The sequence below is a fragment of the Sphaerodactylus townsendi genome, linkage group LG03 (assembly GCF_021028975.2).
Source record: "Sphaerodactylus townsendi isolate TG3544 linkage group LG03, MPM_Stown_v2.3, whole genome shotgun sequence".
Classification (NCBI taxonomy): Eukaryota; Metazoa; Chordata; class Lepidosauria; order Squamata; family Sphaerodactylidae; genus Sphaerodactylus; species Sphaerodactylus townsendi.
In genome coordinates this window covers 64694499-64722075 of record NC_059427.1, presented here as the reverse complement: position 1 = coordinate 64722075, position 27577 = coordinate 64694499, and the positions used below count along the sequence as shown (strand labels likewise).

The 27577-nt window shown below is 43.4% G+C and overlaps 1 protein-coding gene across 5 annotated transcripts in view; it reads left to right on the top strand.

Moving 5' to 3' along the window:
• The window catches only part of STAB1 (stabilin 1), a 127254-nt gene that overhangs the window by 44743 nt on the left and 54934 nt on the right, over positions 1 to 27577 (top strand). For all 5 annotated transcript variants that reach the window (XM_048491299.1, XM_048491296.1, XM_048491298.1 and 2 more), the window contains 17 exons: positions 1776 to 1877; positions 3164 to 3250; positions 6371 to 6482; positions 8322 to 8505; positions 9338 to 9431; positions 10086 to 10244; positions 11222 to 11317; positions 12265 to 12360; positions 15713 to 15760; positions 18035 to 18165; positions 18740 to 18851; positions 19549 to 19626; positions 19902 to 20003; positions 20710 to 20817; positions 24453 to 24584; positions 25661 to 25789; positions 26676 to 26732. In XM_048491299.1, coding sequence (XP_048347256.1) covers positions 1776 to 1877; positions 3164 to 3250; positions 6371 to 6482; positions 8322 to 8505; positions 9338 to 9431; positions 10086 to 10244; positions 11222 to 11317; positions 12265 to 12360; positions 15713 to 15760; positions 18035 to 18165; positions 18740 to 18851; positions 19549 to 19626; positions 19902 to 20003; positions 20710 to 20817; positions 24453 to 24584; positions 25661 to 25789; positions 26676 to 26732 — 1827 coding nt within the window. The remainder of the gene's footprint in view (positions 1 to 1775; positions 1878 to 3163; positions 3251 to 6370; positions 6483 to 8321; positions 8506 to 9337; positions 9432 to 10085; positions 10245 to 11221; positions 11318 to 12264; positions 12361 to 15712; positions 15761 to 18034; positions 18166 to 18739; positions 18852 to 19548; positions 19627 to 19901; positions 20004 to 20709; positions 20818 to 24452; positions 24585 to 25660; positions 25790 to 26675; positions 26733 to 27577) is intronic.

The window sequence follows — 27577 nt, the reverse complement described above, 5'->3', positions numbered from 1 at the left end:
CAATCAGTTCCAGTTCTAGTTCCAAAGCAAAATGGGCACCTGTATGCAAATGAGTGTTTAACCGTAAGTTGATTATAGCTTTGAACACATCTTCAAGGCAGCTGCTAATGAACTACAGATAGGGCAACAGCCTTATCTTTACCAGACAGCAAATATATTAAATTCTCAACAAGGTTCTAAAGGTTGTCAACAAAGTTTAAGCTTCTTTAAAAATGCTGCAAATGTACAGTGTTTTTAAAGAAGGTGGTAGAAGTTTAACTAACATCTTACAGTAACAAAAAAAAAAAATCCAGGCCCAACAAACGTACATTTATCTGTAGTTTTGGATTGCCATTTGCATCAGGAATTATCTGTACCATAGCAGAAAAGCTAGTACATAATACATCAGGCAGGTTAATCAGAATCCTATAGACATGGCAGATTTGACTGAGTAAAAATTACTTGAAGCATGGCTAAATGTCTGAAGTTGTTTTGGTTTTGTTGAAAAACTGATATGGAGCTTGCTTTCCAGCAGTTGTTGCATTTCAGAACTCTTTGATGCATTCTCCCCATTTTGATCTTTTCTGGTTCCCCATCAGTTGCTATATTAACTTGTAGAACTGCAGTTTGGCTAAAGTGATTGACCCAGCCCTCTCCCCTGCCTTATAACTGCTCCTTCTCTTTGTACTTGGGGAAGATGAGAAAGGGGAAATAGAAGGGTATATTACCAGATATCAGGTGCCAAAGATTCCTTTTATACTTTTTTATGAGACTGGGCTGCAGCAGTGACTGTAGCAAAGATATCTTTCTGCTTTGAACAATGCTTTCAGCATAGCACCGTCTGATGGAACACTGTGAGTAGTGACTGGCTGAGGGGGCTGTGCATTGGATATCTCAGACCACTAGTAGCAGCCCTGCATACATTTTGATCAGTGCTCTGTTTCATAGAATCATAGAGTTGGAAGAGACCTCGAGGGCCATCAAGCCCAACCCCCTGCAATTTGGGGGTTTGGTGTGTGTTTTTTTTAAGGAGGAATGAGTTTATCAAGAAAAATAATTTTATTAAGTTGTGTATTCAGAAAAGTAGGTAACATATAATATACATACATTTGAAATTGTGGCTATTTAGTAGCACTGATGTTGCCAGTCCTCAGTGGATTCCCTGCCCCCAGCTTCTGTTTCCCACTGCTGCTCAGAACCTCCCTGGAAGTGATGTCAGTACTCTCTAGAAATCACCAAACATTCTATGGTTTTACTATAAATCTTCCATTGATTCCTAAATAGGCATGGTTTCACTCCTGGGGTTTTCCAAGAAGTGACACCATGCCTTTGCCACTGTCTGTCCCCCCACCCCCACCCCACCCAACAGCCTAGTCTCCCTCTGGCACCCTAAGTAGCACTCTCACTGCACTAGGTTATTCTGGGTTGTAATAAAGCACATTCATTCTCATTCCCCAAGATTCATTAGGGCTGATTCAGTGTTGTCTTTATTTCCACCATTTCTCTTGGTGGAAAGGACAAGTACTGTTTTATGCACTGGCTCTGTACCAAAGAAATTTGTTTGTAACACAGTTTTTATTCTTATCCCATTGTTCTGCCTTATCATGTGGTGAACCTGCAGATTATATTGGAGAGCATGGTCAGTAATGGCTGTTAGAAGAGAAAACTGTCATGTGGTTTAGCTGACAGGCGTGCAGAGTAGCAAGTTTACTTTGACTCCCCAGTGAACTTCCTCTAGCTGACAAGATATTATAGAAATACATGGAAAATACTCATAATTCACTTTATTTCCAAAGGAACATGGGATCTTCCCAGGGGAATGTATTTACATCCACAATCCTTTGAGCTTGAATGTTCTGAAGAAAGGTTGCATCAGATACTGCAACCAAACTCTTACGGTAAATACAAACTACAGAATAAAGACTCCAAAATGTTTATTATGGGATTTCATTTTTGCATTTTATATATTTGTCGGATCCATTCCCAAACCCTCTCCTGTTTCTCCTGCTATCCCTTCATGAAACATGCTCTTGCTTTAGTAGTTTAACAAGCCTCTCTGTAGGGAGTCCCTACCATGTTTGCATTAAATGTGTAAGATTTCTCATTCCATTTGGTGTGGGGTCCAGCATCCCTGGGCAAATTTCCCACTCACCCATCTTCAGGCATGCTGTCTGTCAGAGCTCATGCATGAGTTGAGGCTGTCATACCCATAGGTCATTGGAAGTTCCCCTGCACCATCTGTAAACCAGGAACTACAAATGAGCAAATGGTAAATTAGCCATAGAGGTATGGATCCCCATGGCCAATGTAACACGCAGCCTAGCTCTGAGGAAACTCTTCAGTTCATTTCTTTGATTTTGGCCATCTTTTTGATTTAGGACAGTGGTGAACCTGGATGTGAAATGCATTTCCATTATGTTCAGACTATTCTTAATGGTAAAAGATGAACCCAGATGAAGGCAACAACTATTACAGTTTATGTTTAACACCTATTGTGTTATGTAACACTTTACTGAAAGAAAATGAGGATGATTTGCTAGCAAGAAAGCATAGCAAAAAATTAATTGGTCGCATCACTGGAAGATTGCTATGAAACTATCAGAAAACTATTAGAAATGCCGTAATTCCACAAGCATCCACCCAAGAGTATGGCTGGTTAAACTGAGGATGCATTTTTAGTTCTTTGTTCTACTGGGGTAAACTGTGTTCCCTGAAGTGGCACAAATGAACACATTTGTGCCACTCTGTACTGACAAATAAGTGAGCTTGGTTCAAACACTATTTTTACCATGAAAAGAGTTATCTTTTGGAAATTGTTTGTTTAAACCTATGCATATATTCTGCATTATTGCCTTAGATAAGACAAAGTTAACAGTCCATCTACAAGATGAGAACATGCAAGATAAGAACCAGATTTTCACTTTCTCTGTTTATACACTCACACACTCACACAGAGAGGAGCCATATTCTTCAAAGGCATAAAGATTGCACATTCTTTTTCACAAATATTGCTTTGGGAAGAAAAGAACTGCAAGCAGATACATTGATCTGGCAAATCAGCTTAATTCCTTGACATTATTAAATAAGTGGTTAAGAGATGTAACCCATATGAAAAATGCATTGTTTATTCAAACATAAAGGCTAACAATAGTTCCTTTGAGAGATGTAATGAATGTCTTTGTAGATTCCTGGATGCTGCAAAGGATTCTTTGGTCCAGATTGTGCTGCTTGTCCTGGTGGATTTACCAATCCTTGCTATGGAAAAGGGATTGTAAGTAAGAGAAAAAAAATCTCATGTAGTTGGGAAGACATTTTGAAAGACTTACATTGGCTATGACATCAGCATCAGGCACTTTACTCATTTCAAAATGGTTTGTGCTTAAATCACATCCTGATGAAGTTGACTATTGTGTTAATCAACAGTGTCAAGGATTGCCACAAGAAAATGCTGCTTACATATATTGCACTGAACTTTGCAAAAGCTAATGAAACACAAAGGTCATGCCTAGATTTGAAATACACACACACAGCGTTATTATTTTAGGCCCTTTCCACACGGGCAGAATAGAGCGCCCCAGGGACTGCAAAAACGCCGTCCCTGGGGAAGTGTTCGCACAGGAGGTGCTGCTGCTTTGTCCTGGCTGTCCCCGAGTGGTGTGAAGCTGGCTTCCTGACGGTGTGGTGCCAACTGCACCAGCGGGACACCACTGCTTTTCCCGTCGCCTTCACTCACCTCTTCCAGCGTCGCTCTGGAGGGCTGGAGGGACACACCCACACTGCCCTCCGACCCCTGGAAGAAGAGGTGAGTGGAGGGGACTGAAGGAGAGGCGGCTGCATGTGGAGCCACCTCTCTGGCTGGGGAGAAAGTTGGGGCTGCTCGCACGCTACGGTGCGAACAGTCCCCGAGCCTCCACCGGCATAATATAATTCTGTGTGGAAACACCCTTAGAAATGGTTAGATTTGAACATGTCTGGTTGTATCAGGAAAACAGAAAGGAAGATGCTGCATAAATATCTTCAGAAGTACAGAGATTACATAACAATAGGAACAACCCTACTAGATCAGAGAATCCTGACTCTAAATGGCCCTCTACTTTTTGCATTCATTCTTTACTTGTGGGCTTCCCAGTTGAGCACTGTGCCAAACAGAATGCCGAACTAGATGAGCCTTTGGTCTGATCCAGTAAGGTTCTCATGATACTCTTATTCACTTTATGATGCAGTTCAGATGCACATTTGCTATGAGTGTGTCCAGCATTCATTCATTTGTAGCTGAAGCCCTCTTCAGGGAACATATCCAGGGAGAAATCAGTAACTGGTGTACAGATTCAATAGAATGAGGTAGTTGTATGGACTGTACTACTTTGGAATGCAAATGGGACACGTATTTCTGTACGTACTAGTGCCACAAAGTCACTTTCATCAACCCTATGAATTAATGACCTACAAAATGTCCTATCATTAGCAGTCTTGCTCAGATAATGCACACTGAAGGCTTTGACTTCCTTTATTGAAATCAATCTGCCTTGTGTTGGGTTTAATGGTGCAGTGGTTAAGAGTGGCATATGCTAATCTGGAAAACCAGGTTTGATTCCCCACTCCTCCATATGAGCGGCAGTCTTTTAACTGATGGACCAGGCTTGTTTCCACGCTCTTATGCATGAAGCCTGCTGAGTGACGTTGGGCTAGTCCCAGTTCTTCAGAAGTCTCTTGTCCCCACCTACCTCACAAGGTGTCTGTTGTAGGGAAAGGAAGGAAAGGAGTTTAAAAGCCACCTTGAGTTTCCTTACAGGAGAGAAAGGTGGGGTATAAATCCAAACTCCTCTTCTTCTTTTTCCTCTTTTCCTTCTGCTTTTATCTTTTTCTACCCTCATTATCTATTTCTGTTACTCTTGTCTTGATGTGACCAAAGTACAATAGCCTCAGTTTGCTCATTTTAGCTTCTAGGGAGAATTCTAGTTTAATTTAAGAACAGAAGAACATAAAAAATAGCCTTCTGGATCAGACCGGAGTCCATCTAGTCCAGCACTCTGCTACTCGCAGTGGCCCACCAGGTGCCTTTGGGAGCTCACATGCAGGATGTGAAAGTAGTGGCCTTCTGCTGCTGCTCCCGAGCACCTGGTCTCCTAAGGCATTTGAAATCTCAGATCAAGGAGGATTAAGATTGGTAGCCATAGATCTAGGGTAGGGAACCTGCGGCTCTCCAGATGTTCAGGAACTACAATTCCCATCAGCCCCTGCCAGCATGGCCAATTGGCCATGCTGAAAGGGGCTGATGGGAATTGTAGTTCCTGAACATCTGGAGAGCCGCAGGTTCCCTACCCCTGCCATAGATCAACTTCTTCTCCATAAATCTGTCCAAGCCCCTTTTAAAGCTATCCAAGTTAGTGGCCATCACCACCTCCTGTGGCAGCATATCCCAAACACCGATCACAGGTTGCATGAAGAAATGTTTTCTTTTATTAGCCTTATTCTTCCCCCCAACATTTTCAATTAATGCCCCCTGGTTCTAGTATTGTGCGAAAGAGAGAAAAAATGCACTGTCGACATTTTCTATCCCATGCATAATTTTATAGACTTCAATCATATTCCTCCTCAGACGTCTCCTCTCCAAACTAAAGAGTCCCAAATGCTACAGCCTCTCCTCTATTTGATCTAAAAAAATTATCTAAAACCCACTAATTTGTATTTTTGGCAGTCCATGATATTCATAAAATTTTCCTCAAATACTACCTTCCAAATGGATCAGGATTCTTAGTGTTCTGATTTATAACTACCTGCAGAGAAAGGTTCTAGAATATCCCAGAACATGCTATGATATTTGCCACTTGCAGAAAAATATTGAAGTAGAATAATTTTTTAAAAATGTAATTTCTCACATGCCTTGTGAAGTGGTGGTACAATCTGTTTTACTACCTCTGCTGCCTCATTATTTTGCAGGTATGGGTCAACAAATGTCTACAGAGGGGGAGTGTGAAAGGATGCACTGCTTTTTTTAATCTTCCTAATTGCAGGAATGGAACTTACATGTGTAGGAGCATGCTGATGTTCAAAAGACCATTTGTTGCAGGGCCAGCATATCTAGTTAATAGTGGGAGTGTTATTTCCTGCTCCCTGTCTGGATAGCTTTGCTTCTCCTTGGATATGTTGACTGATGAAGGCTTCCATTTTCTGTGAATGGAATGAGCAAAGTTGTGCATGAAGTTAAGTAGCTTCAAAAATCACCTTGTAGAAGGAAAAAATAGTTGTATGAATCAAATTCTATAAATTCTTTAGGGGCATGAAGTCCTGACCCCAGCTCAGTGTGTTCGAAATTGTCCTTCTGTTAAAACCTTTAATTGTGGAATTTTGTTTTCCCTTTATCATGCTGGATTTTGTTTCTCCTCTTCAGTGTGCTGATGGGATCCGAGGGAATGGCCAGTGCCGTTGCTTTGAAGGTTTCAAAGGAATTGCCTGCCACATCTGTTCAGATCCAAACAAGCACGGGGAGAATTGTGATAAAGGTCTGTGACTTGTACTGTGCAGGAAAGCCACTGTGACAGGAAGCTGAAAGCAGGGTGAATTTAGGAAGGGAAAATTGAAGATGATTTCCTGGAAATGTTTCTTGAGGAAAAACAAGAGAGTAATGTAAGGACATTTTTGATAGAAATATGAGAGCTTTCATACAGGGTAGTCAACTCCAGCTTTGAAAATTCCTGGGGATTTGAGGGTTGTGTGCCCGGAGGAGGTGCTCAGAGGGGATATGATACCACTTCCAATAATAACATATATTGTGATGTCATATCCAGGTAAAAAATGAAATCCCCCAAGTCCTTTCCTTCTTATGAAGTTATTTCCTCCCATCAAAATCTAAATTTAAAATTTTAATTATGGACTTCTCCTTGCCTTTCTCATCATTTTAATGTTGGCAACCTATTCAAATTGCAAAGGATAAAATGTTTATCAGTGCACTGATATTGTGTATGGTATCTTCCACACTCCCCACTGCATTTCTTTGTTTTCCTTGTTTCTGATGAGGGTCCAGATATGACTCATTGGCAACAGGGGATCAACCCAGCAAATTTAACTCTGTGTTGCAACTTTCCTTACACTTGACACCTTTGTGTGCATGTGTGTGTTGTAGCAATATGGTGAGATGCCAGGACCATAACTGATGTCCACAACTACCTTTTCCCAATGGTGCATGTGCTTTGTTATTGATAGGCTCCTTTTCTCACCATTGAGAACTTCTTTCCATTGCCTGGACCCCTCCCTTTTTTCAGTTGCAAGTAATGACCTCATCATCCATCTGTCAGTTTAGCTTAGCAAAAACTGCAAAGATTGTAGTTGATCTTTGTACTGGTTCTCCAAGAGAAGGAAGGCTACTTTAGAAATTGTAATGACCATAAAGCTGCAGGGAAGCAAGTAGCAAATGGTAAGATAGGTTTACTGTATGAAGCATCCGAGTTAGATTTACTGAATGCATTGTTTGAACTCATACTGATGTGAGGGAGATGTTGTCCTTCTTTCTGTGTCTCTTTCTTGGAGGTGCCATTTAGCAATAAACAATTGTGGTATATGGTAGTATGTCAATAAACAAAACAATAAACTTTTTTGAAGTGGGAAGTGGGAATCACAGTACAACAATACTAAGAAATTTATTTGTGCTCCTAGCCTGGAAAGGAGCTGCTGTTTGCTCTGTTGGGAGTGGCAAATATCCTGCTTCCAACTCCTGTTGCCTGCTGGCAGGATGGAAAAAAAACAAAAACCACAGTTGGGTGACTGCATTATATCACTTCTGGGGAAAACCTTGAAGTGATGTCAATGAACTGTAGGAATCACTGGGAACTCTATGGCAATTCCTGGAGAGGCATGACATTTTGTTCAGGTTTTCCCTAGCTGTAAAAGCACCATAGTCGGATGGTGTCTCCATATCCCTCCAGCAGAATACTTGGGTAGTATGATGTGTAGTCAAGTGAGTTACTCCAGTTTTCCACTAAAACTAATAGCAGTTACACAAGGCCATTTCAGATTGTGAAAACTGCACATGGTGGGTAGAGGCTGATGTTATCAGCTTTGTTCCTAAGTAGAAATAATAACAAGCCAGTGTGGTATAGTGGTTGGATCGAGTCTTAAGAAATGTGAGTTCAGATCCCCAATCTGTCACGCAACTTGCCAAGTGACTTTGAGGCCATCTTTCACTCTCTGATCTAGCTCACAAGTATATTTCAACCCTTGATCTAGCTCACAGAGTTTTTGTGAGGATAATATTTTTTTACTAAAGGTTTGCTACAGAAATATGGAAATATGACTATTGCTATAGAATGGCTGAGCTAAAAGTTTCTTCTCTGTTCCTTTGATAGAATGTGGCTGCGTCCATGGAATCTGTGATAACAGACCAGGAAGCAGAGGAGTATGCCAGCCTGGATCATGCAAAGCTGGATACACTGGAGAATTCTGTAACAGGAGCTCTCACAACTGTGGGCTTGCTGGTGCCTCTCTAAACTGTCATCAGAATGCTGTCTGCAGTCTGAATGACACTGCAAGGTGGCTGTTTTTACATTGTTATTGATGTTTCTGTTGTTGCTTTTAGCATGGTTGTGACAGCCCTAACCCATTTTTTGAGCTGGGATGTATATGGGTGTGTAAACAAACTTGCTGCCTGATTGCATATTCCTCTTCCCTTACTTAAAAGGAATATTTGTGTTGTTGGGATAGGGTTGCCAGACAGTGGCTGGCAACCATTGGAAGAATTGAGGGTGAGGATATGGGGGGGGCGATGCGGTGCAATGTCAGCTGAAGCAAAATGTCACTTTATGTCAATCGATGCACAATGTCACAGTAAACGAAAAACAAAACAGAAATCACATAGGGTAGCGCTGGGAACCACCAGAGTTTACCATAGCGTTTTCAGCAATTTCTAGAGCTAACGATAGTAAAACCATAGAGCTTCTGGTGGTTCCTAGAGCTACTCTGAGTCACTTCTGGGGGTTTTTTTTGATCAGAAGAGTTGTAACACTGTAATTGGCACTGAGGATGTTTTTAAAAAAATTCTCTCACTGCCCAAAGCGGCAGTAGACAAATGGCACAGAGGGTGAGCAATTCCTTGTCCCCACCAGGGGAATGGAACCCTTTTGTTGGGAATGCTTATTGGATAGATATGGAGAAAATGTTGTTGTCTTTGCAAGGAGGGTGGTGGTGGAAAGACGTATAGGGGGCATAGTTTTGCTTTATTTAAACATTTTACCATGCCTTTTAGCAACTGGTTTTTGTTTTGGATATCAATTGTAATTCCAGGAGAACTCAAGGCCCAACCTGGAGGTTGGTAACCATAGTTTCTAAATTTGTGAATTAACTGTTGTCTGTGCTTCTCTCCAAGGTGTATCTGCCTCGATGGATATGAAGGGGATGGGTTTTCCTGCACTCCTATAGATGTCTGCAGAAATCCAGAACACGGAGTGTGTTCAGAAAACGTATGTGAATAAAAGGCGCTTTAGCTGCTGTCAGATTAATTATGTTTTATTTTTAACTTGCTGAAGAGGTTTCTGTTTTGTAAAGTAACTGTGCAAAAAATTCAATTTTGAGGGTAAGTTTTTTGGATATCATAAACAGACATAACAACTACTATTTCACCCAGTTGTACAAATTTCACCTGGGCCAGATCTCTTCCCCTGTATTTCCTATTTCCTGGTCTATCAGACTATATCCCCCATGCCCCAGCAAACACTACTTCCAGCTATGTTGTTTATGTTGTATCTAATTTCCATTCCCTCATTCAATTAGAGAGCCAATGTGATATAGTGGTTAAGTGTGGTAGAGAACCAGGTTTGATTCCCCGCTCCTCTGTATAAGTGGCGGACTCTGTATAAGTGGCGGAACTGGATTTGTTTCCATTCTCCTACACATGAAGCCTGCTGGGTGACCTTGGGCTAGTCTCAGTTCCTTCAGAACTCTCTCAACCCCACCAACCTCACGATGTGCCTGTTGTGGGAAGAGGAAAGGAAGGTGATTGTAAGCTGCTTTGAGACTCCTTACAGAAGAGAAAGGTGGGGTATAAATCCAAACTCTTCTACTCTTCTTCTTATCATAATTCTTGTTTAATTTGTTCTTCTCCCATTTCTTACCAGGCCATATGTACCAATACAGGTCCTGGCACAGCTAAATGCCAATGTAACAATGGTTGGACTGGAGATGGAAAGGCCTGTGTTGCCATAAACAACTGTGTAATGGAGAACAGAGGAGGCTGCCACACCAATGCTGACTGCCACTATATTGGTCCTGGACAGGTATAGCCAGAATACTTGATGAAAATTATCACTGGGGATCTGCTACACTAGGGTATGAAAAGTGCTGATATAGTTCAGGCCTATTGTAACTAGGCTTGGTCAATACCCTAGAAATTTAGTAAAATTTGGATTTGGATTTATTCAGGCATACAATTAGCTGTATGCCCAAATAAGACAAATAACATATTCGGATATACCCGAATATTCGAGTATACCTGAAAAATTCAGGACCATCTGATTTTTTGGTGTTTTTTCGTGTTTTGGCCTGAAGGGGGTGTATTTATAAAGCTAGAGGCACCAAAATTTCAGGGTATCATCCAGAGACTTTCAGGGTATCACCCGAATATGCCCAAATTCGCCCAGATTCCGGCCAAATCTGATATTAGTTGCACCCGAATCTCCAAGCCTAATTGTAACCACCACAGTAGAAACGTACACTCCCCCACTAAAGAAGCATTTGCTACTGTGGTTTAAATCTGTCCAAATCACCCACAAAACAAACAGCCTTTGGAATGCTGCCTGCTGCTTGAATGATACTGTGAAGTGGCTGTTTTTGCATTGCTGGTGTTTTTGTGGGTATTAATGTGGGAATTACAGCCCTTAACCCTATTTGTGAAGAAATGTGCCCATTTCTTCAGGTGCAATGAATGGTTACTGGGGTCTGTTTGCTACCTCTAGCTCATGAGAACTTGTGCTAGATTAAACTTTGGCTAGTTTTAAGGTAGCACAAGATTCCTGTTCATATTTGCATATTTCATAGCATCTAATCATCCAGGATCGCATAAGGCCCCATAACGTTTTTTTCAAAGCTAGCGCACATTTATGTCAGTAAGTTTTCTAATAGTTTATTTCTGACTTTTAAGACGCCATTGGAGATGCTAATTGAAGGGGGGAAATTCTAAACATAGAGTATGATATTTTTGGAAGCCTCTTTTGATGTACAACGTAATAATGATGCCCCCTCTTTCTACTTTCAGAACAGCTGTGAATGCAAGAGAGGTTATAATGGTGATGGTTTTAACTGCAACTTTATTGATCCTTGCTTGGTGAACAATGGTGGCTGCCATGACTTCGTAAGAAAATGGGATTCTCTAGGAAACTATGCCTATAAAACTGACTACTGTGTTTCCAGAGGAGGGAGGCAGAGAGCTGAGAGTAGTTTGAGTGAGGCACATCTCTTTTGTGCCACAGTTGCATCTTTCCAACCAGGTTTTTGCAGGATTTTAAAACAGTAGAAAAATCTGTTAGCAGAAGGGGAAGTAGGGAAGCCACAGTCACTCAAACTGCCTTCAACTCTCTGCACCCCCCCCCCCCACACACACACAAGCACACACTCATGTTAAGCCACTGACTCTTATCAGTTGTGCTGATCTTATTGCTGGAGAGCATGTGAAGTTATGTTCTCCTCTGTAATGGTAGTTTGTATCTACAGAAAGGCTACCAGGTTCTGAACCAGTGAGTCATAATGATGTCTCTGAATTACCTGTCTTCAGTTTTTAGTTGGCACAATGCTAGAGAAAGCCACACAACTGTTCTAGGTATATCCTTAATAGGGTTGCCCACCTTTAGGTGGTGGCTGAAAATCTTCTGCTGCAGAGATCAGTTCACATGGAGAAAAATGGCTGCTTTGGAGGGTGGACTCTATTACATTATACTCCATTGAAGTCCCTACTAGCCCCAAACCCCTCCTCCTCAAGCTCCACCTGCAAAGTCTCCCAGTATTTTCCAAAGCAGAGCTACCAGCCCTAATCCTGAGGGTATGGGTTGCTGTTTCCCGAATTGCCTTTTGGCATGCATAACAAATTGTGCTGCAGAAGTTCAACATAAGGTTTTCGGTTCATGTACATTATGAAGCCATTTGGCTTGTGCAGAGATGGAAACCACTCCTCCTGCTTAGCATTCCTAACAATAGAAATGGCTACTGAGAAAGTCCTGGCCCTGTTGGGTAACACCAAGCTTTGCTGCTGCTGTGCCTGTTCCATTGGGCCATTTATGGTCACAATTCTTTTTAATCCCACAGGCTGTGTGTGAATCTCTTGGAGCTGGGGACGTTGATTGCAGTTGCCCTGAAGGATACATGGGAAATGGAGATATATGTTATGCAGATATTATGACGGTAAGAAGGCAAAAGTATAGTTTTTATTCTGTGAGGAATGATAAGCTGAATTCAGTCATACGGTGTAGCTAACCAGTGGCGAGAGCTGAACTCTGAAGCATTCTGCTCTGGTTAAATTATCTTGAAATGTTGTGCATGTCCTGACTTGGATTATTTTAGAAAATATTTTGTTGTATGCCAATAAATCAGAATAATAGGCCAAAAATTACTGTGCAGTATTTTTGAAGGGAAAAACCAGTACTTTGCTAATAAATTACTCTCAATAGAATATTTATTGTGGGTTGGATCCAAAGGTGGTGTTCTGTTGACATAATGGTATCTAATTTCTGTTAGCAGAGGAGGTGCCAATTTTTGTCAGTCCCCCCCCCCAAACTCTACGAACCCATATTTTGCCCCCGTGCTGTTTCAGATGCCCCCCTGATCCCCAGAAGCATCATTTCAGGGGATTTCAGTGGGAGAGGGGAGACAGCAAAGTCTTCTTAAAACCTTGCTCTGCTTGTGTTCATTTGAACCTAATCCTATGTTTTTATCCTGCTCTTCAGTGCAATGTTAGCTTTCCACATGGGTCACAGAAGGCAATGAAAAGACAGTGAAAGGCAGAAATTCAGAGACAAAATCTTTGTCTGAATGCCCAAGGTGGCACTCAGAGTGGTCCTTCTTCCATGGGCAGGGATATAGAGACCAAAGTTTGAGTTAAGGACCTCCAGAGTTAAAGGAGTACAGTATGGGAGGAGGTGGCCCTTCACTTACTTCACTTCACTTACTCACTCACTCACTCCTAAACCATTTAAGGGCTTTAAAAGTAAGCACTAGCATTTTGAATTGTGCCCAGAAACAGATATGCAGCCTTTGTAGGTCTTCCGGATCCCTTTGTCCCCTCCCTCACAGAAACCTAGCCACTGTGTTTTATACCAAATTTAAGCTTCTGGACAGTCTTCAGGGCAGTCCCACAGGGAGCACATTGCAGTATGTGATTAAAGCATGCATCGCGTATTTCAATGGATGGAATTCTAGTGCATTTGTTCAGATCATGTTAACAATGTACACAGTCAAGGGTTTTAGAATTTAAAGAAGCAACATTCCCCCAGTCAAGGTCATGCTGCCCTTGCTCTGCCCTGGTCTTCCTTGAAGTAGAAGGCCAGTGTCAAGGTCCCCCTCCAGGGTACCAAAAGGGGTACCCGGTTGCCGTCCCTCCTATCCCTTCCCGGGCATTGGTACCTCCTGGCCTCACCCCTGGTCATGTGGGGTGGTTTAATTGGGTGTCTAAATACACCCCCAGGCTATCCAGCCCGGTCTAGGCAGACAAGAGGAGAGCCTGTTCACGCCACAGGACTCTCCTCTTCCAGCCCTCCAGCCTCTCGCTCCTTTCTCCTTCTCTCTCCTATCTTCTCATTTCCTTCTGCCACTTCTCTTCCCTGCCTTCTGTCCTCCTCCTCCACTATCCCCTGCGTCTTCTTCCCAACCTCTCCTTGCTTCCCCTCCAGCCTCCTGTCTCCCGTCTCCTTCTCCGTTCTTCCCTTTCCCACAACAACTTCCCCCAGGTGTCCCCATTCCTCTCCTTTTATTCCCTCCCCACCTCGCTCCGTCCTTGAAAACCCCTCCCTTCTCCAGACGCGCCTTCCTCCTGTCCATCGGGCTCGGCCCGGCACCAGCTGCGAGGCCGAGTCCCCGCCTCCCCCAGCACCACCTGCCTCCGCAGCTGCCGGCTGCGTCTGCTCCCGTCCGGGGAGCGTAGGGCTGGTGGATCCCACGTCGGCGGCCCCAGGGTTCTCGGCTGCAGCATCCCTCGGGCGGAGGCGAGGCCCCGGCCGGCCCGGCAGGCTCGCCTCCTCCCTCCCCGGCCTCAGTCCAGGGCCGGGGCAGCAGAGTTCCTCCGGCAGCGCAGGAGCCACCCCGGCATCAACGGAGGGGTTCCCCGCCTCCTCCGTCCGGTGCCTTGCGGGGACCCCCGCGCCTCGGCCCAGCAGCAGAGCGGGCGACGACGGAGATGGCCAGCCCGAGCCCTGCGGGGAGGCTGGCCGGGCCGAAGGCGACCGAGGCGGCGGCAAGTCCAGGGAGGGGTGGGCCTCCGCTCCCGGACAGCCAGTAAGGCCTCAGATTGGAGATGGGAGGTGGTTGCACCACCTTGTTCCTCTACCTTTCCAGAGCCTCGGTTCTTCCACAGTGCCTGAGCAAGGATACCTCGGTCTCCCTGGCCTGCAGCAGACTCTCCTTCAATATGCCACTCTCTCAATCCCCTACCCTGGCTTGCTCCTCCCCTTTACCCAAGCAGAAGTGCCCTGAAGCCCTGTCTCAGGCCCCTTCCGCACACGCAAAATAATGCGTTTTCAAACCACTTTCACCACTGTTTGCAGGTGGATTTTGCTATTCCACACAGCTTCAAAGAGCACAGAAAGCAGTTTGAAAGTGCATTATTCTGCATGTGCGGAATGAGCCTCAGCTACAGCTGCTTCCCAGGTTGCTCCCTTCCCCAAGCAAGGCTTGATGATGTGACTGGCTATCTATTACTGATAGGTTTGCCAGCTCTGGGTTGGGAAATACCTGGAGATTTTGGGGGTGGAGCCTAAGGAGGGTGGCGTTTGGGGAGGGGAGGGACCTCAGAAGGGTATAATGCTATAGTCTGCCCCTCAGGGGAATTGATTTTGGTCATTTGGAGATCAGTTGTAATATCAGGAGATCTGCAGCTGCCACATGGAGGTTGGCAACCATAATTAGTAAGCCCAGAGACTGCCACCCTGCTCCAGATGTATCCTGACTTGACTGGTGTAGCTGTGTTGGGTTTGTCTCAGCCCTGGTGCTCTGCGCCTGAAAGTCCAGGGTGGGTTCTATTGCTGGGCAAACCATTAGATACAAATTATTTAAGCAGCATTGGATTTTTAGAAAACTCCTCAGATAAATTGTGCTGATTTTGAAATGTTCTCTGCAGTTACATTATTTCCCTTATGGAATTCACTTTAACAAGTATAGTGATGGACAGTAGTATTGATAGGTGGATTCATGGAACTAGTTATATCCATCATTATTAGCCAGTGAAGTTAAATTGAAGCCGGTCAGTGTACAAAAACAATATATCTCAAAATATCAGATCCTGGCCAGTGGAGAGAACTGTTGCCTTCATGCATGCTTGTAAACTTCCCAGTATATGAAACAGATGTTGAGCTAAATGGCACTTTGGTCTGATGTAGCATGAGTGAGCCTTTGTGTTCTTGTAGGCAGAATTTATAAGTAATATTTTACACTGTCATGTAATCTAGATCTGGAAATTCATTATACTATCCCCTTGTTCCTGATATACTTTTCCATAGCAGCTCTGCATTTTTTTTAAAAAAAAAGCTTTCTCTTTTTTTTAAAGGAATTAGCACGAAACTACCACTTTTCTATGTTCTTTGACTGGATCAAGGTAAGACATTTCATTTAAAGCAACTATGTTTTGTTTTTCGCAGAAGAGGAAAATCCCAGACAACTGGGGGAAACTTTTTATGTTAAATACTTAAAGAATTAATATGCTAAAGAAAAAGAATGGCTCAGATTGCTCAGATTTACACTAACTGTGCAAGTGATAATAACAGTAGCATTCACAAGGTCTGCATGGACAAAAATAGCATATTAGAATTAATATGCAAAAGAAAAAGAATGGCTCAGATTGATGTTTGTAGAGTCTAAGCATTTTCATTATTTTAAAGGTATAGCTTTCATTCTGTCCTGACTTAGATGGCCCTGGTTAAATCTCATCAGATCTCAGAAGCTAAGCCTGGTCAGCCTTGGTTGGTACTTGGATGGGAAACTACCAAGGAAGTCCAGAGTTACTCTATGGAGGCAGCAATGGCAAACCATCTTTGTTAGTTTCTTGTCTTGGAAATCCTACAGGGTCACCCTAAGTCAATTGTGACTTACTTTCTACCACCACAGTTCTCAGCCCAATCATCTAAGCAGATATGGAAACTATTTAAAATTTCTTAGGTTTTTTTTTAATGTCAGAGATCTACAGACCATGAGTGAGGGTGTGAGTGGGATAACTTGTGGATATGTTCTGCCTTGAACCATTGAGCTGTGCTGTAGCTCTATACTGGGCTATAAAGACTGCTTCCACATGGTCTGTCCCCCACCCCTGCGTGGAATGTTTTCCATTGTTTGAAGCTTCTACTAATAAAGCGGTCACTTCTACTTCAAATCAGATAAAATAACTTTGAAGGAGCAAATGCAGTGTGGTTGTGCATGGACTGCCCATGAGGATTTTCCAACAATAGCCAGTTGAGAGGGAGATGGATCTAAGTGCCATCTTTAAAATGGTAGAATGAAACTCTGCATGTCCTGTCCCTTTATGGCTTTTTTCCCTGTTCCTAGCTGAAAGTTAAATAGCAAATGCTAATAAGCTGTGGGGTACCTTAACTGTAGTTCATCTGGGTAGGTAGGGGAAAAAGTCATGTTGCTGGATCCTCTCCTGTACCTCAGTAATACTCTTGTGACCTTATGAAAGCTGGTTTGTAGATCACAGAGCCTACATGGATTAAAAGCCATGTGGGCCAGGAGCTAATTGCAGTGAAGAGGAGAGGCTGAAGAATGGCATGAGAGAAACTGTTAGCCTAAAAGCATGGTGGGAATGATTTCACCGAGTGCATCCTCCTCAGGCAACTTGGTCATGTGTCTTTTTGTCCATGCAGACCTTGTGAATACTACTGTTATTATCACTTGCACAGTTTGTGTAAAATGCAGTAAAAAAAGCAGTGGGGTTTGTCACACACCTGCCCTGAGTTTGTGTGTTCTCATATGCATGTTCCTTGGTTGCTTGAATGTAAAAGGACGTTCCTCTTTGTGCCAGTTCCCCAAGTTATAAAACCAAGGCTCTCATGCATCTAGTGCCCTGGGGAACCCTGATAAGGCAGCCTCTGGGCAAGTACAAAGGGCAGAATCCCCCCCTCCTTGCTTGCATGTTCTTCTTGTGTAGAAGCAGTCTAGAAGTGTGAGTAGAATTTTAATCTCCCAGTCTGCTTTCTTAAACATGGAAATTAGCTATCATGCCTGAGGCAAATCTGAGAGAAATAAATATAGAACATAGAGCTCAATTGTAATACAGGGCAGTTACCTGAATTGGTGTAGCAAATATATCCCCAAGCTCCCTCCTGTCCCCTCTGCGGAGGAGCTGGGATCCTAGCACATTTTTTCAGCATCTGTTCTTTTGAACAAAGGAAGATTCCACTTTTTAAAAACGTTCTGCCTGTTTTGGTGGTAGCTTTCCCCAGTCCAGAGTTAGGGTTCCTATCATTGTGGGAGACACCCAAAACTCTTCCCCCATCAGATTACCTGGCACTTGCTACATGCTCCATACCCCAGATCAGGTTTTACACCCATCATCTATCCTCCTCCTTGGCAGTTTAACTAAATGGACTATCTCGGAACACAAACCTGTCTTCTGTATTCTCTGAGCCTTGGACATGTTTTATTGTTTTCCTTCTTGAGCACATGAATAGTTGCCGTGGTCTCTGGGATGCCTTGTTGCACTTCAAAGCATCCCTATGTTTGATCCTCAACAGTGATAGGTTTCAAAATATACCAGTCTCTGCTGTAATGAATCATTGCATTATAAGTGTGATTGTTATGTTTGCTCCCTATCCTGTTGTTCATAGTGTCAAATGTGACTGACAAATAATAAGGCTTGTATTGCTTTGTACAACAGGAATCTCTCTTCAGCATTCCAGAAGGAGCCAATGTGACTGTTCTTGTGCCAGTTAATACAGTCATTGAAAAGCTAAACAACACAGAAAAAGATTTATGGTTAAATCCTGATGTGTTGCCAGTTGTCGTCAGGTCTGGTGAGCTGTATCTGTTTCCTCTTACCTTTCAATTTGCATGAAAATTCTTTGCTGGTCCCTCCAACTTAGTTTTATCTGCTCTGACTGCTCTGACTTAGGGGCTTAACACTTGCTCACAGAGGACCAATGTTGGGCGTTCTATGTACAGAATGCTCAGTGTTTTATTTTTTAAAAACTCCCTTTCTAGGCATACAAGGTCTGGTTTTGAGTGGGTCCATAGAGTGAGGAGGGGGAGCTTTGAAGCCTTTCCCAGCACCATTTTGTCATCATTATAAAAAAAACTTAGGTGGGCCCATTTGCACATTAAAGCCAGTGTGGTGTAGTGGTTAAGAGAGGTGGACTCTAATCTGGAGAACTGGGTTCAATTCCCTGGTTCTCCACATGAAGCCTGCTGGGTGACCTTTGGCCAGTAACAGTTCTCTCAGAACTGTCTCAACCCACATGCAGGCAGGCAATGGCAAACCACCTCCAAATGTCTCTTGCCTTGAAAATTCTGTCAGCTGCGATCTCCTGGATGTTAGCTCTGCAGTCAATAATACTATTAATTTTCTTTTGTCATCTAATAACAGGGCTCACTTCCTCCAAGGTTCTTTCATGACTGGACAACTCAAGAAATATGTGGGCCAAGAACTACCCACCCTCAATCCACAGGTCAGGTGGAAGATAAACATCCACAATGGGGTAAGTGTTTTTAAAATAATAATGATATTCTTGCATAGTATATCACTGCCAAATAACCTGTGGAGAGTTTGCAAACTTACAAAACATATAAAGCTAGGGATATGCAGCATGGGGAAAAAATGGTAGTTTTTGGATCTGGATACCAGAGAGCCAATAAATGTTGATATTTCTGGAATTTTTCATGACCTATCCCATAAAATCTCAGATACCACACAGAAACCTGAATATATCTGGAAATACAGATAAGGAATTTTTAAGATTCATATTCAGACTGTAAATACCCAAATGCACATCCTGATATAAGACACCATTTTGAAACTAGGGAACCTAGAAGAAAGGAGAAATAAATACAGCAGGTAGAATTCAAAGTCAATGCTATGCGAAATCCTTTTTCTCTCCCTTGTAACAATTGATAAATAATCAAAACTATGGTGAATGGCCAAAATTAAAACATTAGGTTTCAGAATCAAAACCAAGAATCTTACTTTGAGTTGCGCCCCACCGCCCCAGTTCCATGTGGATCCCAAAATATGCACAAAGGTTGTGGTGGGAAATAAACACTGAGAAACAGGATACCAATCCAAGGTGTACATTTATATCGATTGTGTCAGGGAGGATTGAGGGTCTGGCTCTAAGCATTATATTTTAATGTCATCCTAATACAAAATTATCATGTTTGATTCTGCTTGCTTTCCAGACCTTGGTCATTCAGAATGCAAGGGTTGTAGCAGGTGACATCCCTGCTATTAACAGTACTATTTATATTATTGATCAGGTAAGTTGGTAAAAGTGTGCTGGATTTATGTTTTTGTTCCAGTTTAGGGGATTTATGAAGTCTAAGTGTATCACTCTGAAATATATTTTAATATTGAGCATGTCCAGAGACCTTTTGTTAAGCAAACACTTACACGGCAACTACAGCCAGGTGAAAGGTCATTTCTGGATTTGTAATTTTTCCTTAGGGACAGCGTCATGGTAATTTAAAGGGTGTGATGAAAGAAGTAGATTCGCTTAGTCTTCCAATTCCTTTTCCTCTCTCTCTGACATCAGGTTCTGTTACCACTACTTGCCGATCGTCCCCCACAGCATCCAGGTTTGCAGCAGCAACTTAACATGACACTCTCCTTCAGTAGGTTCCAAAAGCTGCTTGAGGTATGCAACCAATACTGATAGTATCTAGTAATTTGAACCCACTAACTGCTATACTAGGAAACTTCTTTTGCAGGAGTATTTATAGAGCATGATCAATGCAATAAGGGGCACAGAAGCTCTCTAAAAAGGGAAAATCAAAAAGAAATGAAGATGATTAAACCAAGTGATAATTGGTCATTCTGGTTTCCAAAATTTCTCTCTACCAAGGATGTCTAATTTAGGCTTAGGGGAAGGATTTTGTTAATTATCTACAAAACTGGAATATTTACAACCTCTCATACAAGGGAACTGTGTGTAATTGCTATGAAGTTCAGGACTTAGCAAAAAAAATAGTATAGGAGGTGGGGTGTTAAAAATTTAACTTGTTTTAAAAGCCAGCTTGTTTTTAAAGTAATAACTGGTGTGATTCTTATTGTAATATTTTGAATACTGTAGAGGATGGAGGCCTCCACGGGGAATGTACAGCTTGCTATGTGCTTTGAAAATGAGCTGTCCAATGTACAGCAAAGAGGGAATGGTTTAGGGGTCTGTAGAAGGTTTTTCTATAAATAAATCAAAAACAGGTTCTCCCAAGATGCTGATGTTTGAGAAACATTGTTCTGAACATTTCTGGATGTATGTTCCAGTCAGATGATCTTTCTGTTCCTCACTTCGGATTCTTTATTAATCAGGCTTGGTTGCTAATTTTTTTTTCTGAAACTTTCAGCATTATCAGTTGATTGGAGAGATTGAGTCTTCTGAAAAATATACCATTTTTGTCCCAGGAAATAGTTCAGTTGAGAAATATTGCCAAGAATTTAATATCACGCAATTGGTAAGAGCTCTGTGTGTTTTGTGCACGTATGTATTTTTGCTATATCATGTGTGTTTATTGCACTTGCTATTTTTGGAGGAGTGATGTTGGCAGTTGAAGGAGGCAGTGGTCCGCCCACTCTTAAAAAGACCATCCTTAGATCCTGGCGATCTGGCCAATTACCGCCCCGTTTCGAACTTATCGTTCTTGGGGAAGGTAATTGAGAGAGTGGTGTTGGAGCAGCTTCAGGGCTTCCTGGATGACGCATCGGTGCTCGATCCCTTCCAGTCCGGTTTCCGTGCTGGGCATGGGACGGAGACCGTCCTCGTTGCCATCACAGATATGCTCCGCATGCAGCTAGACCAAGGCGGATCGGCGTTGCTTGTGTTACTCGATCTCACAGCAGCGTTTGATGTGGTCGATCACGACCTTTTGATCCACCGCCTGGCAGCCTCTGGAGTGCGGGGCACTGTCCTTCAATGGATTGCCTCGTTTCTCCAGGGTCGGGGTCAGCAGGTATGGTGCGGGGCTGAGGCTTCCCAGAGGGCTCCACTTAGTTGTGGGGTTCCTCAGGGGGCCTTGCTTTCCCCGCTTTTATTTAACATCTATATGCGACCCCTTGCTCAGCTGGTGCGGAGCTTTGGGCTGGTCTGTCACCAATATGCGGATGACACCCAGCTCATTCTGTTGATGGAGAGGGGGGCGACCTCTGCCCCTGCAGCTCTACAGCATTGTTTGGAGTCGGTTGCTGGTTGGTTGAGGCAGAGTAGGTTAAAGCTCAATCCGGCAAAGGCGGAGGTCCTCTGGCTGGGCCGGGGGGAGAGACCAAGGGAATTCCAGCCGCCTATACTGGAGGGGTCGCTCTGGCCCCGACATCCCTGGCTTCGTAGCCTGGGGGGTTCGCCTGGACTCTGCCTTGTCAATGGAGAGCCAGGTGGCCCATGTTACCCAGGTGGCGTTTTTCACCTCCGCCAGGCACGGCGGTTGGCTCCCTATCTCTCCGGTCCGACCTGGCCACTGTGATCCATGCGACAGTCACCTCGAGGTTAGATTACTGTAACTCGCTTTACGCGGGCCTTCCCTTGCGATTGATCCGGAAGCTGAAGCTGGTCCAGGAGAATGCAGCGGCCACGGCTTCTAACAGGTGGTGATTACTCAGATCATATCACCCCTGTGCTACTGCCCGTCTGCACTGGCTCCCAGTGGAGTTCGGATGCGTCTTCAAGGTGCTGGTAATAACCTTCAAGGCCTTACGCGGCATGGGGCCCTCATATCTACGGGACCGCGTCACCCCTTATGTCCCACATAGGCCACTGCGTTCAGCAGTGGCGGAACTGCTGGTGACTCCTAGCCCTGCGTCAATGCGGCTGGCCTCGACCCGGGCCAGGGCCTTTACGGCTCTGGCCCCTGCCTGGTGGAATGCCCTACCTCCATCAGTCCGGGCCCTGCGGGACCTTGGCGAGTTCCGCAGGGCCTGTAAGACAGAATTATTCCACCGGGCTTTTGGGGAGGCTGGCCGCGGTTCTACTGCCCCCCCACTGAGATCCTGCCGATTCCCATTTCCATCTTGTCATCTTGGTTGGGCCTGCTGTGATTCCATCTGGGCCCACCTGTTCCTCCCTTCCTTTCTCTTTCTTTTATTTTTTTTCCTTGCTTTTAGCCTTAGGCGGGGCGCCTGTTTGAACTGTTTTTAAGCTGTTGAATTCCTTGGATTGTTCAAATTATATGTAATTTGCTGCCGGAGTTTTAATGTTTAATTATTATTATTATGTTATTATGTTATTGAGTTGCTGTTGATGACAGCCATGTTGTTGAGCCGCCTCGAGCCCTTCGGGGAAGAGGCGGCCTAGAAATCTAAAATATAAATAAATAAATAAATAAATATTGTAGTCTCAGATTTCTCATGCCAAATTTTCAAATCATTAGTAAGGTTTGTGCCATGCATTACAAAATGCACACTCTGAAGGCCTGCTGCATCCAAGTTGTGTTTTTCAGTGTTGCATGATGAAAGTTAACTTGTTGTGGCTTCCCAAGAAAACTCCTGGATGAGATCATCAAATGTGAGGCAGTAGTCCTAACTAAAGATAGAGTATGGCCGACGGCCGTAGGTTCAGTTTACAAAACAGATAGTAGTGAGTGTAATAAAAGTCTAAATTAGAGTCATCCGGGATAGGACCAGCAACAACCAGGAGGTTCTTCTACTACATTCCTTTCATGACTCCTCCTCATGGCTGCCTGGAAAAGGCCCTGGGAAACTGCTGTTTGCTGCACTATTTCCCACCTCTCTTGCTTTTCATTGGTAGATATCACCACTCAAGCTATGCCTTTTCTTTTGCTATCCAGGGCTTGAGGTGCAAATGCAAGCTAACTGCTTCCCATCCCCTTCCCTATACTCTTTCTTACACAAAGATGACAGGAGATTTTTGAATTAATCTGCCACTTCCTGGACTTTCTTTGTTCTAGAATTCTAGAACTAAGCTAGTGCTGGGACCCAAGCGGAGCATTCTAGAACAAATCTCCTGGCATTTTCTGGTGAGAAAGAGTATAACTGTCTGTAGCTCTGTCAGGAGTTTCTGGTCTCATTCGTAGATAAACAGACAGGCTCCTGAGTGTACCCACAATGTGGAGGAAGCAGATTATGAATCTTCTTGCAGACAGCATATAATTTTCCCTTATTCCACTATTTCTTCTTTTTTCTTCCCTGAATGTCCCTAACAGTCTCTTCCCTTTTCTTGATTCCTTCTCACCTTCCCACCCACTAGCCAAGCCTCCTTCTCTCCCAACCTCCCCCTGGGAAAATTCTAGTTGAATTGCACAGTGCCAATCACTGGTCCAGACCCTGTTGCATGATGCTGCCAGAATTGGGCCAAGTTATGTGGTGCTATTCAGACCAAGCCAAGTTGCATAATGGGGAACTTGCAGGGGTCACCCTACTTTCCCCAGTATCCTCCTCCCCACATTACTTCTTCTTTCCCATCTCCTGGCATCTCCATATTCTCACCTTGTCTTGCTTTCTTCAGTCTTTCCCACCCACCCACCAAACAACCTACCTATTATTTGCCTACCATCTTCAGCTTTATTTATTATCTATTTGCTTCTTTGTTTCTCCACCTTTTTCCACAATGAGGACCTGAAGCAGCTTCCATCACTCTCTTTTGGTCCATGTCTCCTAAAAAAGATCCTGTGACGTAGGTTAGACTGAAAACATATGGCTTACCCAAATTCACCCTGTAAGCTCCCATGGCAGAGTGGGGATTTGAACCTAGGGTCTGAAATTCTAACCACTACCCAATCCTGGCTATTTTGAAGCAGTTGCCTGGGGGAAGTCAGGCAAGGCATGTGTTAGAAGGCTTCTTGGTCCTTGCTGGTCCTGTCCCTGATTACTCTATTCTCAAAGACCAAAACAACCCTAGATTATATTGATACCAAACAATAATGAATAAAATTATGCTAGTAAAATATCTGATTGAACAATGCAAAGCACCTGCTGATTAGCTTTGTAATGTAATACTAGATGCTGGTTAGAATGGTTCTGGTTATCAAAATTATTACTTGCCATTATGACATATATTGCTAATGTTTGCATAGTTCCAGTTGCTGTTTATTACAGTTTTTAAAATGACTAAGTTTTGTATATTATGGGCCTTGGTTTCTAGGATAAAGACACTGTGAAGTACCATGTCATACTCGGAGAGAAACTTTTTCCCATGGATCTGAAAAATGGCATTCACAAGAGCACAATGTTAGGACTCTCCTATTGGCTGATGTTTTATAAGAACACTACTCAGGTGGGACTGAGCAACAAATTTCCCTTACATACTACGATCAGCAATTAAATAAAGAATGGAGTGTTGTGTGGTTTCCAGGCTGTATAGCCGTGATCTAGTAGCATTTTCTCCTGATGCCTGCATCTGTGGCTGGTATCTTCAGAGGATCTTCTGAAGAGTTAACATGATCTTACAAACTATGGGGATTATGAGAACTAAATCATTTTTGATGTATTTGAGATGTCAAATCATGGATTTTATCGTGCAAGGTGTGTTGCTCATGTGCAAGTAAGGACTATCACAACTAAAAATATTTTAGTAATTTGTGGAAATTGGGGTATCTTACTGGGGAGGGGTATGGTTCAATAGTAGAGGGTATGCTTGCATGTAAAAGATTGCAAGGTCCATCTGTGCCATCTCCAGGCAAAAGACTGAGGGTGTGCCTACATTTCCCACAGTCCTTACACTTTTGCTGATTCCCCTTTCTGTCAGATATGCACTGCAAGCTCCCCACTTAACTCTTATGTATTTGAGGGTTTGAATCAGATCAGAGCCACAGTACACTTGAAGAGGAGTACCTGAAGTCTGAAGTACACTCTACTGGTGTACTCTCCAGCAGGGCAAATAGCATGTACCCCAAGCTATTTCAGGCCATGAAAATATGGGGAGGATACAAGGCCGAACCCAAACTGGGCCCCTATCCACTGGAAAATTGAAATCCCAGTGGGGAATTCACAATGCGTTCCTGATGGAACATCAGGCCCTTGTGACAGACCCAGACATGATGCAAGGACTGTGTAACTTTTAGCCACTGCTCATCAGAATAGATGCATTGAACTAGATGGACCAATGGTGTGTAGGACATTTTCATACAGACATAAGGTTGCCTGCTGACAGCTTCCATAGATCTTGCAAGTTTGCTGAATAGCCGAACAACAAGAAAGAACAATTTTCGAGAATAAGGTTTTGTAAACCTGGCAAGATAACATGAGAAATATCCCTCTTTCCTATTTCTGAAATGTCTAATGCTTATAAGAATTAGAACCAATCTATGCTTCTTGTGCTTACCCAGACCTTTCCCCCTCTTTTTATTTCAGGCATTTGTCAACAAAATCCTCTTGGATGGTCAGTTTTTTGAAACAAGAAATGGAATGTTGATTGGGGTTTCTGAAATTCTCCCAGTTCAGAAAAATCGCTGTACTACCAATACCACAACAGTACAAAAGGTAAAATACTGTTGATCTACCATCTTTGTGCTGTGTACATTTGGTCATTGCTGTTGAGTTGAATGGGGGTGGTTAATCTCAGTGTGTACTCCTGAAGGTACTTGCTTCAGTCATTCATTGTCTACGTCTCTCATTTGGCAGCCTTGAAAACTCAATATATATGTATACGCTGGCATTTATAGGTGTTATATAATGAGCTGTTACAGCCACACTTACACTGTGTTGAGTGGGCTGATGAATGACATGTTAATTTACACATTCTCAACATGTGCAGGAAACCACAGCATCACACACACACACACACTATGTCAAATAACATTTGACTCATCTTTGGGGCTGTCACAGAATGAGAGCATCCTGCCAGGCAGGCACTTCTCCACCCCTCCCCATTGGGAACATGAGCCAGGAGCTGCAGGACTGGGCTGGCTGTGACTCGGCTAGCAAGCAGCAATTGGTGAGAGTGAGCTGGAACAGGGTGAGCATGATGTGAGGCAGGGAGATCAGGCAGTGGGGTGGGAAAAATACATCAGTTTTGCTCCTTGGCCTTCGCATGGAAGTAATTCAACATGGGATTTTGGGAAAAGATCAGCATTTTAGCTGTTTTTGAAACCTGGGATGAGGGAAATATTGCTTTACAATTGGGAACTGTGCAAATTTCTTAACCAAAGCGAGATATTTCTCTTGCTCAACCCAGAATATTTGGACCCTGCAGAAACAGTCTACGTCTCCCCAAATGAGCTAAAATTATGGGTGTTGTATTTGGTTGTACCTCTGGCAGTCAAAGACAACATGATCGATGGTCTCTATAGCGCACTGTTATCATTCTGATATGATTAACCTGTTATGAAATATGCATTGATTTCTCTCCACTCTTCTGCTTTTACAGTCAAGATGTGCAAAATGTAACAAAAAGTTCAAGTGCCCACGAGGATCAGTGCTTTATGTAAGTCTTATTTGCTTAAAAAAATGTAACGCTCTCTTTTCACAAGATAGTGGCAGTTAGAACAGGTTGATTTAATGAAACAACATTTTTTGGCCAAAATAATATTACTTTGATGATCCCATCCAAAGGGGAGGGGGAAGCAAATCCACCTTTGGGAGCTGTTCACAGCCACCCCAGTGGATTTGCCCTCCCTGGGTCACTTGCCCCAGCGGAGGGGCAATTCTGTGGGCATGCAGCTGCCATGGCCCTCCTCAGCACTGGGATACAGCATCAGATGCAACGCCAGCTTCCCAGCACCCCTGCCGCCAGCAGCATAGTGAGGCTGTGGCCAGGAGAGGAGCCAACAATAGTCAGCTTCCTCCTGGTCATTCGCCACCTTATGCCAGCGGCTGAAACTTTAGACTTACCGCACTGAAGAAAGTGCCATAAGTCCATTAAGCCTATTGGGGGCTTCTCAGCAGTGGGGAGGCTTTTTTGCTTTGCATGCCTCCGCAACCTGCCATGAAGCCTCTATGGGGGCAGTGCAGCTGCAGCAATGCAGCTGGCCACCTTGCCTCTTGAATGGGGCTGTGAGTCAGTCAGTCATTGTTGAATGCAGATAGCCATCAGCCGTTACAGTATAAAAACAGAATGAATTTTTATATGCACACATAGAAAGGAAAAAAGTGCATGTGAATCAAACATTTCCATATATATAGCTGCTAAAATCTTAGAGAGAAAATATATTTGTATACAAACTTAGCATAATGTCCCAAACAATGTAAAATTGCCTTTTAAAACTGTTGAAAGGAAGTAGTACCTTCTTTATTGGCAAATCTTGCCCTAACCTTTATTGCATTTTTTTA